We start from the raw sequence: 16,714 nt of genomic DNA on the forward strand, positions 1-16,714 counted from the left end.
CCCAACGTTTGAGCAGTGATAAGAGCTGGCCAGCAGACAGCTCTATGCACGAGAGCAGGTCGCATCAAACAGGGTTCTGTTCCTCTCTGGAACACATAATCTTATTAACTGTAACTGAGGTCATTGCATTGAGCAGGAGGACACATAATAAACTGAGGTCAGTGTTTCAACTGGAACCCATACAGCAAGTGTGTTTGGTATTGAGCACCTCTGGCATGCTTGTATGTGTGAGTAGGTTATATATCACAGTGGAACAACAACCTAAGTAACAAAAGATACCAGCAAAACAGGTTCCAAGACCTACTTCTGCAGCTGGTTATGACCATGTCAAATGACAGCCACGGGACCAGTAAACCATAACCATTATGATGCTGAGCAAGAGGTCTGCCACTTAAGACAGCGGGTGCTTGGGCACTGGTGCTCCTGCATTTATTCAGAGGACACATACACCCCAAGAAAAGCATTATTGCTAAAGGAAACTATGCATTTTAAATATTTAACCAGGATTTGAAGTAGCACTTACAGACCAAGAAGGAATCCATCATAGAAACAAAAACATTGGGTGTTTTGTTTCTATGACTTCATAGAAACAAAAACATTGTGAGTTTTTTTTCTGCCATCATCATTTGAGACCACAAATCAAGCTGGCAAGAACTTAGCCTATCTAAGAACAGGGGCATGTAACAGTCACATTCTTGACAGCCAGCCAAATGTGGGTCTATATAGATTTCTAGGGGAATCCCTTTTAGTTACTTATGTGGCATTTCAATAGTAGTTCTAATTATCTGAATTCAATATTTTACACACAGCATTAGCCAAAAGACGTTAACATGATTTTTCATTGAAGTCTGCTGTCGTAAATGTCAGTGAAAGCACAAGCACACTGCAGTTTGTCCATAATAAAATTAAACAAACAAAATGATACAGGGAGTTGGCTGACTTGTTCCGCTAAACTACAATAAGAGTAGTTTCATAGCCTGTGGGGCAAGAAACTAAGACAAGGAACTGACAACTACACACACTAACAGAAGTGATCACTGGGATAATTCAAAGTGAGGTGATAACATCAAGATTGTGTATAGCTTTTGAAATTATACATACACTCAGTTGATATGCTTACTGATGTTAACCGCTATGCTGGAGTATCTGGCAAGCAGGCTGCAAGTATACACTCAATGAACCCAACCCACTACAGTTCATCAGGTTTTATGGTTCTTCAGTTTCACAGTCGGGGCAAAACAAGCCAGATGCCGTCTGCCACTTGGGCTTCCTGTCATCCCCCTTTTCTCTGTAACTTCATCTTTCCGTCCTTCCAGGCATCCGACTGTCCTTCCTGAGTTTTGCTGAGACCATGTATGCACAGGATTAGGAGATACAGACAACAGGGACAGAAAAACAAAACCACAGCCTTGTGCTGAGCTTATTTCCCATAACCCTAGCACTCCTGACCCAGCTGTTTCCTCTCACTCTCCCTTCTGTCTCCTTCTTTCTCCTGCATTCCTCCCAACTTCGTCCTACTTTTCATTTCCGTCACTCGTCAAATCCAGCTGCATCATGTCCCACTGTGCGCACACACAATCAGATACTGTATTTGGCAATGACCATGTATAGCAGAGCTACTGTACAATGTCATCTGAAATATAACACTCATATACACTCCCAGAGAATCATCCATGGAAGACCACGCACGTGCACGCATGCAAACATGCACTATTACACACAGCCTTTGCACAGACACACTGAGAAAGTGGAATCTAAGCTTGGTGGCTAAATAGCTGGTGGGCTGCGAATGACTCTCAGCTACAGAGTCTAAAAATACAGTAGTCCTTTAAAAGTCTCAGCTATTGATAGGTTGCATTCAGAAGATTATGGTTGACCTACTGTACATAGAAGCTTCTCTTTTTACAGTTTGGCGATAACCTACTGCAGAGGTTTAACACGTGTGCGCCCTGCTCTGTGCTCTGATTATACGGACTGGTTTTAGGCTAGTTGTACAAACCCACACAGACGAATGGCTAAGCAGAGACAAAACATAACCTGAAACACAGACACACATCACCACTCAGACCTCTCCTTTCTAGAGCTGCAACAGTTAACTATGCAGTTAGTTGATCAACAGAAAATGCAGTGGTATTCGCTGTTTTGATAATCAATCGGTTAGGGGTTAAAGGTTTTTAAAGGAATAATGCTTTGTGAATGTAAAGGCTTTGGTTATTATTATTGTTATTATTATTGTTTTCATCATTATCATGGCCATATAAGAGAGTAAACACCATACTGCTCCTTGGGCTGTGGGAAATTATAACAGACAGTTTTCATTATTTTCTGGCCTTTCACAAACAAAACAAATAATCACTGAATCAAGAAAACAATCACCAGATTAACTACTAATTAATTATTCCACACACAAACATATTTTTGAGACCATTTTGCAAACGTCTGCAAAATCAGAGACTGACAACACTGGGCAATATGATGGAATGTACACAGATGAACTACAGTACATGTATGTTCTAACAAGAAAGATGAGATGAAACTGTCAAGACAACTGAAAATTTCAATCTGTATTTGAAATTTCAAAAAGCCATACATGAAGAAGGATAAATCACACAATGAAAGCTGAAAAAATGGCACCAGGTTCAACTAAATCTGACTTCACAAAGTATGTGAATGATGGGTGGGCAGTAAAGGATGATAAAGAGATAAAGAAAGCCAACACAGTCAGAGTGTGCAGCAGAGAGTGGGGTGGGTCGTCTTTTGGCATTCAGCCATCCCAGGCTTTGGGCACAAGTGAAGCAGTAGGTACTTGTTAGGGCAACAGTCACAGACACAATCATAACTATGTAAGGACCACTCCACATAGTGGGCAGATAACTGGGCGACCCCCCTCCCTCCAGCCTGTGCCCATATTAGTCACTCTCAGGAGGAGAGTGGGATAAATATAGGGCCTGGCCCTATGCCGGGCAGGCCCCACTAAGGCCTTATGAGTTCGCACCCGAGAAAGATTCAGGCCATGGGAAAGACAGAGAGTTAGTTGGTGTGTTCGTGTATGTCTCCATGTCCACAGGTGCCTGTTGGGTCCTGCTGCTCGGTGGAACAGCCTTGGAAAATGTGTCACAAGCAGAAGACACTGACAGATGGATGAGGAGCAAGAAAAGTCAAGTTCATGGGGCGTCCTGACACTGAGACCCATAACAACTAATTGTAGAATTGGCAGGGACCTCTGTTTCATGACCTCTTTGCTAAGCAGTAGCCAAAGCAAAATTTCCCCCATAAATAAGATTCATTACAAATACACAGCAGATTAGCCGAAGCATTAGACAAGAGAAGGCTGCAGATTGGGGCAGAACTGATAACAACAAAAGGTGAGGGGGATCACCAATTTTGCTAATGTTTCGCTGCAAATTCAGTGTGCAGACCACCAGCCATCTTTATGAACTAAACATACCTGACTCAGGCCTGCAGTGCTATTTTGAGAAGGATTCAAATTACATTTGAACTTACAGATGAGATAAACTACAGTTAGAGGAATAGTACTGATGAAGCTCTGTAAATTAATTTGACCTATACTTTATAAGATGTAAAACTTCCAGGACACACATCCACAAACACTGTGAGGTGCCCGGCAACGAACAGGTCTGGCTGTGATACACTACGTAGCTACATAGCTGCTCTGATCTCATGCTATTTACAGAAGATAATTATACAAACTTAAATCAAGTTATGTAGGTTGTTTCATTTTAGCATCACACATAAGCGGTGACCTATATCCAGCTGCTCATATCGGCTGACGAAACCTCCTCACACAAACACACACTTGGGTTGTCACGTTTCACTCTTATCTTGTTGTCTTTGAAAAACACAGAAGCAACACAAACACACAAGTGCAGCAGAAGACCACTGGAATTTCAAAGACTGATGGGATAACAACAGTATTTTACGTGCCATTTAGCCACAGGTAACTCTTAAGTCCATGAACAGCCTCAAGGCTTGTAATTACTCACTCAAACTCTGGTTACACATTAGAGCTCCGCTGACATTCTGCCACATACAAGCGTTCACACTATAAACAGAAGTTTATGTGAACATTAAACATACTGGCACATGTACACACTAGGCCCTATAAATCAAAAGATACTAAAAGCTCCTGGGCTGTGATAAGGGCCTTTGGCCGTCCTGAACAAAAACAAAGGAGTGGTGATAAAAACAGTCAACAAGCGCTCATGCAACAAAACCAGGAAGTCAGAAGATTCCCACATCTGCTGCTATTTACTAGACACACGCGACTGCCAGTATGAGCACATCTTACCATAAACCTTCCTTATGCAAAGCATTTACAAAAAACTCCTCAAAGACTGGGTGCTGCCATAATGGGAACAAAGTGTTCAGTTTACCCAATAACCTCATTGCACAATCATGTGTGAAACAGCTGAAAGACAACACAATCAAGACATGGGCTGTCCTTGACTTTCCTGAAAACCTTGATGACTGTACAAAAATGTTACAAAGTAGCAAGACAGACACTAGAACTAATTTAATAGATTTTGTGGAAAATTGGGCAATGTTGATTTCATCATCTTTTGATCCACTTGCAGTAATTTCTACATTGATTCCCCCCGCCAAATTTGCTAATCTTATCTGAGTCGGCACCACAGGAGAGTTTGGAAACACTGAAACAGACTAGTCTTTGATCTGTCCTGAAGGGCAAACTTGTCTTCACCACATGTATAAGACAACTAAATCCTTTTACATCTCTCAAGCAAAATGAAAGCATTTACCTCACTTTGCCTTCAAGTCTGCAAAAACTGTAGATTGCAGATAGGATCACTGTAATGCACATTAATGGCAGAAACTCCCTTACATCACAACCTGGGCAAACTCATTATTAGTATGAACAAAGACAGAAACATATACAACATTTAGCTCAGTCCACTGACCATGGGACATGGGCTTAAATTAATTGCAGGGGTTCTGTGTTTTAGGTCACAAAATGCTACCTGACTAGTAGCTAGGGCACACAAACAATTCTAATATAGCATATTACTCGGTTATAAGAACATCTGTTGTCATAATCATCGACGGATTATATTATTCAGTTGCTTATTTCCTGCTTTCATAATCTAAATATCAGAAGCCAAGTGGATGCTGGCCAATTTTTTTTTCAGGGGGTTGGGCCTGTCTCTAGAAAGCATCAACTTACAAAGAGTCAGAAAGCTCAGATATTAGCTTGAGTTGTTGCTGTATGGTCAAACACCATTTTACACAGAAAAGCAAACGTAAAATCTTAAAATTACTGCTGCCATTTTCTTCTTCTTCAGGGTTATTCATGTTATTTTCCCAGATGCTTAAAAGTCTTAATTGCAACTTAATAACAATCCTTCTCACAGCAAACACTCTCATGTTGAAACAAACAATAACCCAGCCTTGAACAAATAAAAAGGGAGGGACAGAATGCTCAGTAAAAAAAACTCTTGATATGACAAACAGGTGATCCAGATTTGTCTCAGTAAGCCAGTGGCAATGTGACTTTCACCATATCAAGTGTGTGTCTAGACCTGTGAAACAGGTAAGATGATTCACACTTTATCCAGAGTCCTCATGTCTTATTAAGGTCAAAGAGCAGCCCTGAGATGAGTAAGATCCCGCTACGTCACCGGGAAACACACTCAACACTGATGTCGCAAAACTGTTTCAAATGTTCAGCTTACGCACAGTCTTAAAATGTTAAAAGTGTGCCACATTGTGTCGCAATCTGATTCTCTTACGTTTGAATGGGGATCCTGTTATTTCATGTCACCTTCTACTGTCATACACATCACTTACCTGTGTGTTTTAATGTATCAAACAAACTATAGCCTATTCCACAGCGTATCTACCTTTCACAACTTGCTACTTGGATTTCAACTTACAGCTGGTTTATCTGATTTTTTGACGCCACCGCGTCGTCGCTGAAGTAGGGGACCATCTTGGCCCCGCAGCAGGAGCAGAAACTGACAGCCGACGAGCTGTCAGATCCGGACACCGCGCCGAGGGTCATGTCGCCGGCAGGAGCGCACAAAGACGAGGAGGAGGAGGAGGAGTGTGTCCGGTGTTTGGGAGAAAACTTCTGCTACTCTCCCACAGCCATGTGCTTTGTCATTTCAAGACGGCAAAAAACTAAATATTCCCCTTAGACGATGAAGAAGATGAATGGCAGCGATATAGTAGATGAAATATTCCCCGAAATAAGCACCGCAAAACGATGAGATGTTTCCACACAGTTATGGTGTTAAAATAAATTAAGAAGCGCAAATAAACCTGGCACACGGTGTTCTTGTCGACATCCCAGTGAAGCCAAAGCGAGTCCCATATTGCACCCGTTTCCGTACCGTTTGCTCAAAACTATTCACATCCGTTACAACAGACAGTACCCTTTCCCACGTACAGTACTGAGACATATGACTTCGGTCAAACTCTAACCGGAGAAGTCATAAGAGGGAGGAGTTGCACACATGTGCTTTTGGGAAAAGCAGGGGAGCCAATGAACACAACAGGGAAGTACGACCGCCCACAATACTGGCCCTTCTGCATCGACACAGCAGAGCATCGTGAGAGCCGGCAACCCTGTACCACCATGGCATTTACTGTCTGGCTGAGGGTGTGTTTATCACCAAGTGGTTGGTTAAAAGCTGCATACTCTTGTTACTACGCGGTACACAGTTCCCTGTGATGTATAATACTGGTTTGCCAGACCACAGAGGTGGACATTTTTATAGTATAATATTGTTAGAATCAACTGCTGTTCGATAGCTGATTGAGTGTCCTGGTACAACAGGGTCAATAGGAGATGTGCTCATTACTTAATGTAATAAGAGTCAATTAAACCCACATGGTCTTTTGGCTTGCTTGGTAGTCAGCTCACCGAGGAGACTTCACTTGTCCCTTCCCAACACACAAACCTTGTGGCTGAGTTACATAACGAGCAATAACAAATGAGAAACAGGCTGAAGTTATCCAAACTGAGCTGCTGTAGCTGCAGGCCTCTGGTATCTAGGTAAAACAGAGATATACCAGAGCATGCCTTGTCAAGAAAGTCTGGGGGAGCAACAACCATTCACATTAAGGATATCAAGTATCAACTAATGTACTGCATGCTGCATGACAGACAAAATGTTTTGGTCCGATTTAAAACCTATTAAACATGTTTCACTGGCATGCCACTATGTAGGGCCTTATGCAAGCTGTACAACTACAGCCTCCCTCATATTTACACCGCGTGTGCCAAGTGGCCTAAAAACAAAACTAAAGCATCTGATCTAAGCTTTGTTGCAATGTTTGTGGAAGACCTGCTGAGTGAGAAACAGGGAACCATTAAGTATGCTGTTATACAACACACCTTTGGCTCAGTGTTCACAAACTTTGCGGCTTATTGTTACTGACTGTACTCTGCAATGTAATCTTGTGTACACACAAAAGGAAAAGAAAACTAGATTTACTCCTTTGTGGGTGTATGTCTCCGCACACCAGTCAAGTTGCCGTTTACATCCATGCCTGTCCAAACTCATAATATATTCACTGACTGACAGAGAGCTTAATCACATGATGCAACGACAGTCACCTGAAGCTCAGTGTCATCAAAACCAATGAGCTTGTGGGGGACTACGTGACTTGAAATATGGATGTTGCTGCAAAGAAGCTACAAATTCTAAAACATGGGTACTTAATCATCAGCTGGGCAGCAGAGAAAATCTCTGCAATAAGCACAGTTTCAAGATGGACACCCAAAATTAGTGTCACCAATTGAGTATCTGATCAAATGTGAAATATGGTCCCGAGTAAAGATGTTAAATAATGCACAGAAAAATGGTTTTGCAAAACACTACGGCAGCAATTTCTAGTACATACCAAATACATGGCAAGTGATGGCATATGTGTATGTTCTAACACACTACACTCCATGTGTTCTGCCCAGAGCTGAACTGATTACATCACATATAGAACAAACACACCTGCAGTCCCACTGTCAAACTACACTTTTCTTCGTCTCACCTTCCCATCGACAGCTCTTGCATCACAGGGTGGGCTGTCCAATAAACTCTGCTAGCAACTGTGACCACAAAATCCACAGAGACAAACACACAGCTGTGCTCTTGTCATGTGGTTTTGTTTAATGTCGTCAAATTTACCAGCACACAGTGGGAACTCATTTCTCTGTGGTCTGGTAACATGAGAGTTGGCTATGGTGTGGAGTGAAGTTGCACAATTACCTTCCACAATTTGTTTTCCTCTGTCATTTCATGGGAATGGGCAGCAACATATGGTGGTCAATGGTGCTGTAGTTAGGGAGTTGCGCATATTTATAAGTGAAGGTTAACAGCAATAGCAATGGCAAAAAATGCATCACCTCATAACCTAAAAAAACTAAAAACAATTTTCAAGTTCAGAAACAAAAGAAGAGAAAGCAAAGAAGAGCTGAACTACTATGCCTTAAGTTCAAATGTTTGCTAACTACTCAACCCACACTGTTGTGACAGGAACAATTAACCCTGGAGACGCAGGGAGCCCTCTTTGCAGCCAGATAAGACAGACAAAGACGGACCTGTTAGCAGAAGCAGCCTGTGTGCACTAACCATGCACAGTACATTTACTGTGTACTGCAGCTTATGAAGATATGGTGAAATTGGTTCTTAGATTTGAGATTGTATAGAACCGATGTATATAGGTACTTTTTTCTGTAAAGATACATATTTGTGTTGGGTTTTGTTAGTGTGATCCTTTGAAAAGAATCTCTGGTATGGAATGTTGTATGAGCAAGTCACACATTTGGTGGATTTTAACAATTTTAAGGGAATGAAATTGGATTGATTTGTGCACACAATTCCTTTAGTGCCACATAAGTTACACTTTATGTATAAAATACTGCATATGTAGTTTTGTCCTCCATATATATAATATGCCTCTTTTCAGTGGTGGGAAAGTGATATTTGCCCCATGTAGTCACTAATCCAGAACAGGGAGTACTCTATGTTTAAACAGAAGGTCTTCAGTAAGAAGAAAGAAGACAGGTGTGGTATCCACTGTTGAGTGTAAATGAGAGAGGAAGAGCTTATGAACTTAAAGAGGCCTGTCTCCACATGTGGGGATGGAGCTGAGTTTGTCTTCAGCTTGCTGTTCAGTGCAGCACCTTGTCCTTCTAATTGCAGACTCAATAAAATCTTGGCCTGGTGAATCTGCTGAGCTTGTGTGCATTTAGATCAGAACTGATGAATGGACTCATGAACTCATGAGTCCATAACATGGATATTAAACATGAGGAGACTTGTACCACAAATGAATTTGACCAGTCAACTGTCAGAATGTATAACTAGGTTAGTCTGCTGTTATTGAGTAACACTTCATGAAATTTCACCCACATAGATTCTGCCAGCTATTCAAACTTTGGGAAATTCAAAAGAAATATATCAACTTTTATTATTATCCCAAACACTTTGCAGTAAGTCAGCTCAAATCAAACACTACCATTGTGTAAAAAGGCTCCACAGCAGGGAGACAATGGCCAGACAAGGTCAGAAAGAGAACATCTAAACACTGCCCCTCTCCATTCCCAAAGACTTTTCTCACCCACATCCTGCATGCTTTTGACTACAGTAAAAACAATACCCTAATATAGCTCTAAGGTAGCAGTGTTGTTGCTTCATACAGGCACTTTATGAACTGCAAACCAAACACAGCAGGAAGTGTAAAGCAAGGACTGACATTACAAGTGTGCCATTAGGAGCAGGAATATACCTTAAAAACATTACTTTATATGGGTGACAGGTGCAAAGAAATCAGACTAGTGGTTCAGGAAACATGCAAGCTAAACATAACTGCAAGCACATTCACAGGGATCCATAAAGTCTTCAAACCTTTTTTTTTTCATAGGGAAGTCTGATTTGTTTAAATAATTGATTTCTTCTCTTATTTAAGCTATTAAGTTCTGTGTAGTATGTCTTATGTACTACTTCTGCGATGACATGTCATCCACCACACTGAAGATTATAAGGTTGGTTTCTATGCACGAGACTGACAATGGATAAATATTGAGAGATCAGATTACTGAAAGCTGTACTACCAGAAATTAAAAACAAGTTTGACTGTTTAAACAGTGTTTATCAATCCGGTGATGCTGTGATTTTTGACAACCACGCTGAATCATATGATATCCCTGCAGACAGTCACAAGAAGAGTAGACAGCATCTCTTTTGTTGAGCAGCCACAGCAGGACAGAATTCATCTGCTGATTTCACCATTTTCCCAACCGTTTAAAGACTGATTTAGAAGAGAACAAAACCTTCAAATGTTGGTTTCGTAACTCTAGATGGAAGAAAAAGTTTCTCCAACACTGTCCTTGACAGGCAGTGTCAGTCCTGAGGCAACAGTGTGTGTCAGAGATTCATTACTGCACTGCAGTAACATTATACTTCACTAGTGTGGTGCAGGGAGTACAGACAGCTGTTTGTGTGCGTCGGTGTGAAAGAGATGCTAACAGAGAGAGAGAGAAAGAATAAGAGAGATACAGGGTGTGAGTCAGTAAGCAGTCAACTGAATAACTGAAATAGAAAAGAAACAAACACTGTGGAGAAGAGCGTGTCATCAAGGCAGAGTGGAAATATTACTGCACTGCAAAAGCCAAAACTTCCCCTCACTCTCAGTAGCCCCTATACAATATATTGGTCCGGCTAGTTGAGTCCATATGCAGGGTGGGGAGTTAACTGGACTCCAGCTCTTACGTAATTCACATTAGGAGTCACGCAGCAAGGCCCTTGGCTGCACCCTGCTTGTCTGTGCGACTGTGTTTGTGTGGATTTGAGCTAACGCCGAGCAAATGACGAGCTAGCTAATAGAGCCAAATGGTTAAACATTACTATAATGATGTAAGGCGTATGGGGAATGAGCTCTGTGTGTGTATACATACACTCGTTTCTATGACTTCACCAGCTGCTGCTGCTGCTTTTTGGTATTACCTAACAAATAATTGGGACCACATGTTTTTCTTGTTACTATTGGTGTGTGTTAAAGGCTTGCAGGAGTGATGTCACAGTTTCAGTTTTCAAATATGTGTGACATAGCATAAAATCTTTTCTCTTCCAGGTTTCATGCACAACACGTGCTCAACTTGAGGCAATTGTGGTGATCAGGATACCTCAAAAACTTCTACCAAAATAAAATTTGGTAGAAGGTTCGGCAACTGGCTGTGGGAGAAGTGATTAGTTTTTGGTATATATCTGTATCCAGGTGTGACGCAAGCTGAAGTTTTTTTCTTTTTACATTCTTAGTGTAGATTGAGAATCCGCGGATTGCTGCCATGCACCCGTTAATATCTCCACCAAGAAAGTCCAAAAACGGTGACCTCAGCTAATATACGTAAGGATGAATACACACGAAAAGATATTCTCTACTGTGAATGATTGTAGATGTAATCATGTGAAGATGCTACTAAGAGTCACCTAACTAATAATATGGCCTAGTTAAAAAATGTATGTATTCAAGAATTTCTGTAGCCTGAATAGTTAGTGCACATTATCTCTCTACGTGGATGAGCTCATCACTGGGAACTGTGACCCTCCTAACAACATTAGACCGGCGGGAGCTTGACTATCAAGCTTTTAGGACAAAGGCTTGGTGGCTCCTGCCGTGTGGACGAGTCTAGGACATGCATGAATGAAATCTGAGAGTGAAAGCCCACAGTGAAGAACAAGAAAATGTTGAAGTTCCAGAGATGTTCAGTCTCTTTCTGACAAAACAGAATTCTGTCCTGCCTGTAAGCCACCAGTACTGACTACCAGGTGTTTAGAGTCTGGCTGAAATCATTCATCATCTGTTATTATATGCCGGTTTTATGACAAATATCTTATCTTTGTGCCAGACTTTTAATTTAACCCTTTATCTGATGTCTACAGCCTCCTGACGAGATGGCAACATCTCACTCAGGCCCAAAACAAAGCAAGACATGAACAATGTCTTCAGTTCAGTTGACCACTGTAGAAATATATCTCTCAAGTTTTACTGCAGTGTCTCAGTACCTGCTGTATTAAACAGTACAGACAGTAAGAACAAGAGGTAAGTAAAAAATATGAGGTATTACTGATAACAAATGTTAAAAGCTAGACACAAAAAGTCAGATGACAAAGCTAGATTATTTAAAGTGCACATCAAAGCTTAGATTAGTTCACAAAAGTTACAAAGTCCATTAAAGACGGAAAGGCTGTGTAGGCTTTGATGTTCCACTCCCAGTTTAATTATTGTGTACTAGCGTCTCCAACAAACAAACAGGGATAACATTTAAATTGAACACTCTCGGTACAGTGGTGAAAAAGTTTAGTGTATGTTCAGTGGTAGTCAAAAAGTCAAACACTTACACAAACATAAAGCTCATAAAGGCACATAAAGTGTTCACTCCTCTATTAAGTTTATCAGTTTCATTGAAATTCTGTAGATGGCCTTGGTTCACAATACAGCAGTTATAAAAGCACCTGAGTCATCTAAACAAAAGAACAATAACAGTGGTGACGTACGTGTCTTTTATGAATATACACACATCAAAAGGAAATAATTTCCTCTACACACTACATCACTACAACTTCAATCATGCCAATCAAACCCCGCCTATGATGGGCAAAGGCTGACTAAATATTGACAAAAGCACTCATGAGACATTATTGGCTTACAGCAGCAAAAACTATTAAGGTAAACAATCAATAATTCTCAGCTACTTTGGCACAATCCTCATTTGACAAAGTGCTGTCAAACCACTATCTGTAATGTGTATTTCAAGGATAATACACAAAAATACATAAATTAGTTCCTAAATTTACTTTTTTGGGCCACTGTGTAATGTGCTATAATTAGTCTCTCTTCATTCTCGTTGACTGTTGACTTTAGGGGAAATGTTGGCTATTTGGGGTAAATAAACACAAATGATCCTGCAATCAAACTGATGCTAGTAACATAAGTCAAAAAAATTGCTTCGGTTTCTGTGTGGACACAAGGACAATTTGAAATGTATTGAAGGAAAAGGACAGCTAAAAGACGAGGTGATCTCATTCCCAGGTTGTCTGATTTGTCTGGGATGTTGATGTCTTTCAGATGGCCAGCAGATGGGCCAGCACCAATATCTTTGTGAATTGAGACATTTGAATTGACATTTAAGTAAAGCTATAACAGCTTCCATGTTCAGTATTGTCTCTTTGATATTATTTTTGTAGTACGTAATAGCTTTATTGAACAGGGTACATATTAGAAAAGATACAAAATGACATTGAGGATCTGGTGAACCTACACCATTTGTTGACAAATGTGTTTGTATAACAGGAGTTTTGATGGATACTCCTCAGTTAGCTATAGAGGAAATTTAACTTTACTAAGGGAAATATAACCTCAGTAGACTCATACTGACACAATAGATTGTTAGATTGGTAGCACTGATAAACTTGGCCTTTTGCAGATCAAATGAAGTGTTATGCTTCACTGGAAAATTAATGTAACTATTTTGTGAATGTTTTAACAAGAAAAAATGTGTTTTCGGTAATTGAACAAATAAATCTGATGTACCGCCTCCCCCTAGTGGTCTGAGTCTCAACTTACAGATTCTAGTGACTACTGAATGGCACTGTGTAAAAGAACAGAGTTGGTCCAGGACACTGGAAACAAAGTATGACAGCAAAACAGGAAATTGTCTCACCTCCTTGGCTGGGAGCGACGGTCATCCTCACCACTCCCTGACTCCTGGAGAGGCAGACAGAAGAAACATCATCAAAATAAAAAAAAAATCTTTATTCAATGTCTGCATCACTTCACATCAATCCTGAACCAGCAGCTAGCATTCCAGAGACATGTATCACACTGACCAGAGAGATTTGGGAGGTTATTTGCATCACATGCTGAGTCAGAATCAATTAACCTTGCAAGAAAAGAGTGCTAAATTGGCTGGTGGCTAGAGCAGCCACATCAAGCCTTTCATCTGTGACTTCAGTTATAAGGCAGGGACTGTGTGGTATTTTAACTGGGGCTCAGAGCAGGGACCAGGGACAGGGCTGAAGCAGTGTCTATGCCCTCCCCTCTGTGATTCTCTTTTTCCAAAATGCAATCATCCTCCCCCGCCACTGCAGCCACCACAGTTTGACACACACACACACACACATACACACACACACACACACACACACACACACACACACTGACAATTTTAATCCCAGCCTGTTTCGGTAATCCCTCACAAAACTCAGTGAACTTTCTCTTTGGCATCAATCTGTCAATCCTGACTACTACACAGTCCAAAACATGTACACGCACACACAATCCTAGATACATACAACCCCAGTATGTATGGAGAAACAGAAATAGGTGCAGATATGAGACAATGAACAATGATGAGGATGTTAATGCTGGTGCACATAAATGATGAAGACAAAAGATAATGGATGAGAAAGATTAAGCAAAAGCTGGATGCAGTTTGCCAGGACGTGCAGAAGCTTGAGGAGGAAGGATGAAGTTTACATCTACTCCTGTGTCCGCTTCCACAGATGTGATTAACCCTGGAGAGGCAGCTGGCTGAATGATGCTCTCTGCATCAGCAGCCTAACAGCATGCCTTTGAGACAAAATATGGTGACACAGGAGAATCAGGACTCAAATGCTTCCTGCTTGCACGCACGCCCGCACACACACACACACACACACACACACACACACACATCAAAATGCTGATCTCAGCAAATTTCCAAGGCAAATATGATACCAGTATACTAATACGCCCTCACACATACATTGCTGATGTGTGTAGGGGCCATACACTTCCGACATGTAATTAACACAACATACCATAATAAGCCTGGCCATGTCTAGGATGTAATGTAAAGGCTGATCACCATGGTTACCATGCCACCATACGGATGTGTAGGGAGTGGTCTTATAGCCAATGAAAACAAGGGATATGCTGTGCTGCTAGGCAGATTACGGTACTGTAGACTACTATTCCCTGCTGTGCTAAAGGCAAAATGTTAGCTCTATTTGCTAATGGGTCATTAATTTGAAACCTGTGTTTTTCTTGCGAAAAAAGAAAAAAGAAAAAAAAAGATAAAATGTTCAGAGAGACGCATACTGAGAAACATCTATTATAGATACCTTGAAGTGACCACGGCATTTCAGCTAAACCCCTAAACAGAATTAATCTTTCTACTTAGAGCTAATTCCTAGCTCTTTCATCCACACACAAGCTCTCTTCTACTGTCTCTTTCCCAGGTTTCTGCCCCCTATTTGCCCTCTCAGCACCAGCCATCTCACAAGAATGCTCACATGGCTGCTTCCCATCAGGAATGGGTCTCATGACAAGCAGCTGGTAAACTCAGTCTGGGATTCTTTCCCTACGTCACAGCTACAAAACCTGAGTGCTGGGTCTCAGAATTATAAATTAAGTTTAAATCTGGCACAAAACTGGCAGATTGTAATGGATATGAGTTCAAAGGCCTCTAAAAAACATAATCAAATGAAAGCTCTGAACTGTAAAGCCATCAAGTGACATATGCTGCAGACACATTAAGAGATTTGTGTTGTTTTTTTTTTTGAGAATTTTCCTGAATTTCCTCATCACCTGCACAGCTCTACAACCACCTTCAGCTGTAAATGATTTTGATGTCTGTCAACCATATCTCTGTTGAGGATTTCCCTAATCCACTCTCTACAATTTGCATGGCTGTACCATGTGACTCTCCATCACACTGGCTTTGATGCCTGGAACATAGTTAATTGCTGCGAAGCACTCAAGATAAATTGAGCTGAATGTAGTTGAACAATGCAGAGATCAGGATCTGATCAGGTCGTATCTATCGGCCTCACCCCTGCCTGGGTCTGGGTCAAGAGCTTGAAACCAGCAGTGGGACGCCTGAAGTGTCAGGGAGGATAAGAGGACTGTCCTAATGCAGCCAACAGGGTCTGGCAGGCCTGTCACACTAACCTGCTTTCCAGGCAGTTCCTCTCCCTTCACTGTCACTCCACTAACCAGTGATAATGGTAGTCAATTTGTGGATGTGGAACTGACATGAATGGAAATTTGAACACAGGCACAAAAGGCAACATATTCCATGTTTATGATTATAGACTAGGCATATGTAAAAATGACTTTTACGGCTATATCAGACTGTGAATAAAAAAATGTTTAACTTTGTCTGGTGGCTCCTGTGAAATAACTTTGGGGATGAACTAAGTTAGCAAACGGGCTCTAACTGCTAACATTATTGCTAAGTTTGAGTCTGCAAAAACCCGACAACAATAAACTGAGACTGAGTCAGTTAAGTTTGCACTAAATAACTTGGAAGGCAAACCTGCATCCCTCTGAGGGAGTATGAGAGATAACTATTAAGTAACAGTAAGATGCTAGCAGCTAAGTTAGCCACCCATGTACAGTCGTCCAAACTGTGCTAACGGTAGACTCGCTCTGAAAGAACAACGAAAGTGAGCCAAAACGTCAAACCAGTTCACGGATACTTACTGACACACAAGGGCTGGAGGTAGTGCTCGGTGTCGGCGACCGCTGGACGGTGACCAGCGCCATCCCGGCTGCTGCTGTTCAGACTACGGTCACCTCGGAGAGCGGAGCGCCCGGACGAAAGGCATTATTTTGGGCAGGAACTACAAGACACCAAGCTCCTGAGGTTATTTCTCTTTTCGTTGCTTAGTTCCCCTCTCGTACCAAGTTG

At 41.3% G+C, this 16,714-nt stretch overlaps 1 protein-coding gene across 2 annotated transcripts in view; it reads right to left on the minus strand.

Moving 5' to 3' along the window:
- The window catches only part of ssh2a (slingshot protein phosphatase 2a), a 28,398-nt gene extending 11,684 nt beyond the window's left edge, over positions 1-16,714 (minus strand). The window contains exons 1-2 of one of the 2 annotated variants that reach the window (XM_046388598.1): positions 16,507-16,714; positions 13,703-13,746 (exon numbers count right to left, since the gene is read on the minus strand). In XM_046388598.1, coding sequence (XP_046244554.1) covers positions 13,703-13,746; positions 16,507-16,569 — 107 coding nt within the window. In that variant the 5' untranslated portion in view covers positions 16,570-16,714. Of the gene's footprint in view, positions 1-5,909; positions 7,104-13,702; positions 13,747-16,506 lie in introns of those variants that run through there. The other variant, XM_046388597.1, reaches the window with a different exon arrangement.

The sequence above is a fragment of the Scatophagus argus genome, chromosome 5 (assembly GCF_020382885.2).
Source record: "Scatophagus argus isolate fScaArg1 chromosome 5, fScaArg1.pri, whole genome shotgun sequence".
Taxonomy (NCBI): domain Eukaryota; kingdom Metazoa; phylum Chordata; class Actinopteri; family Scatophagidae; genus Scatophagus; species Scatophagus argus.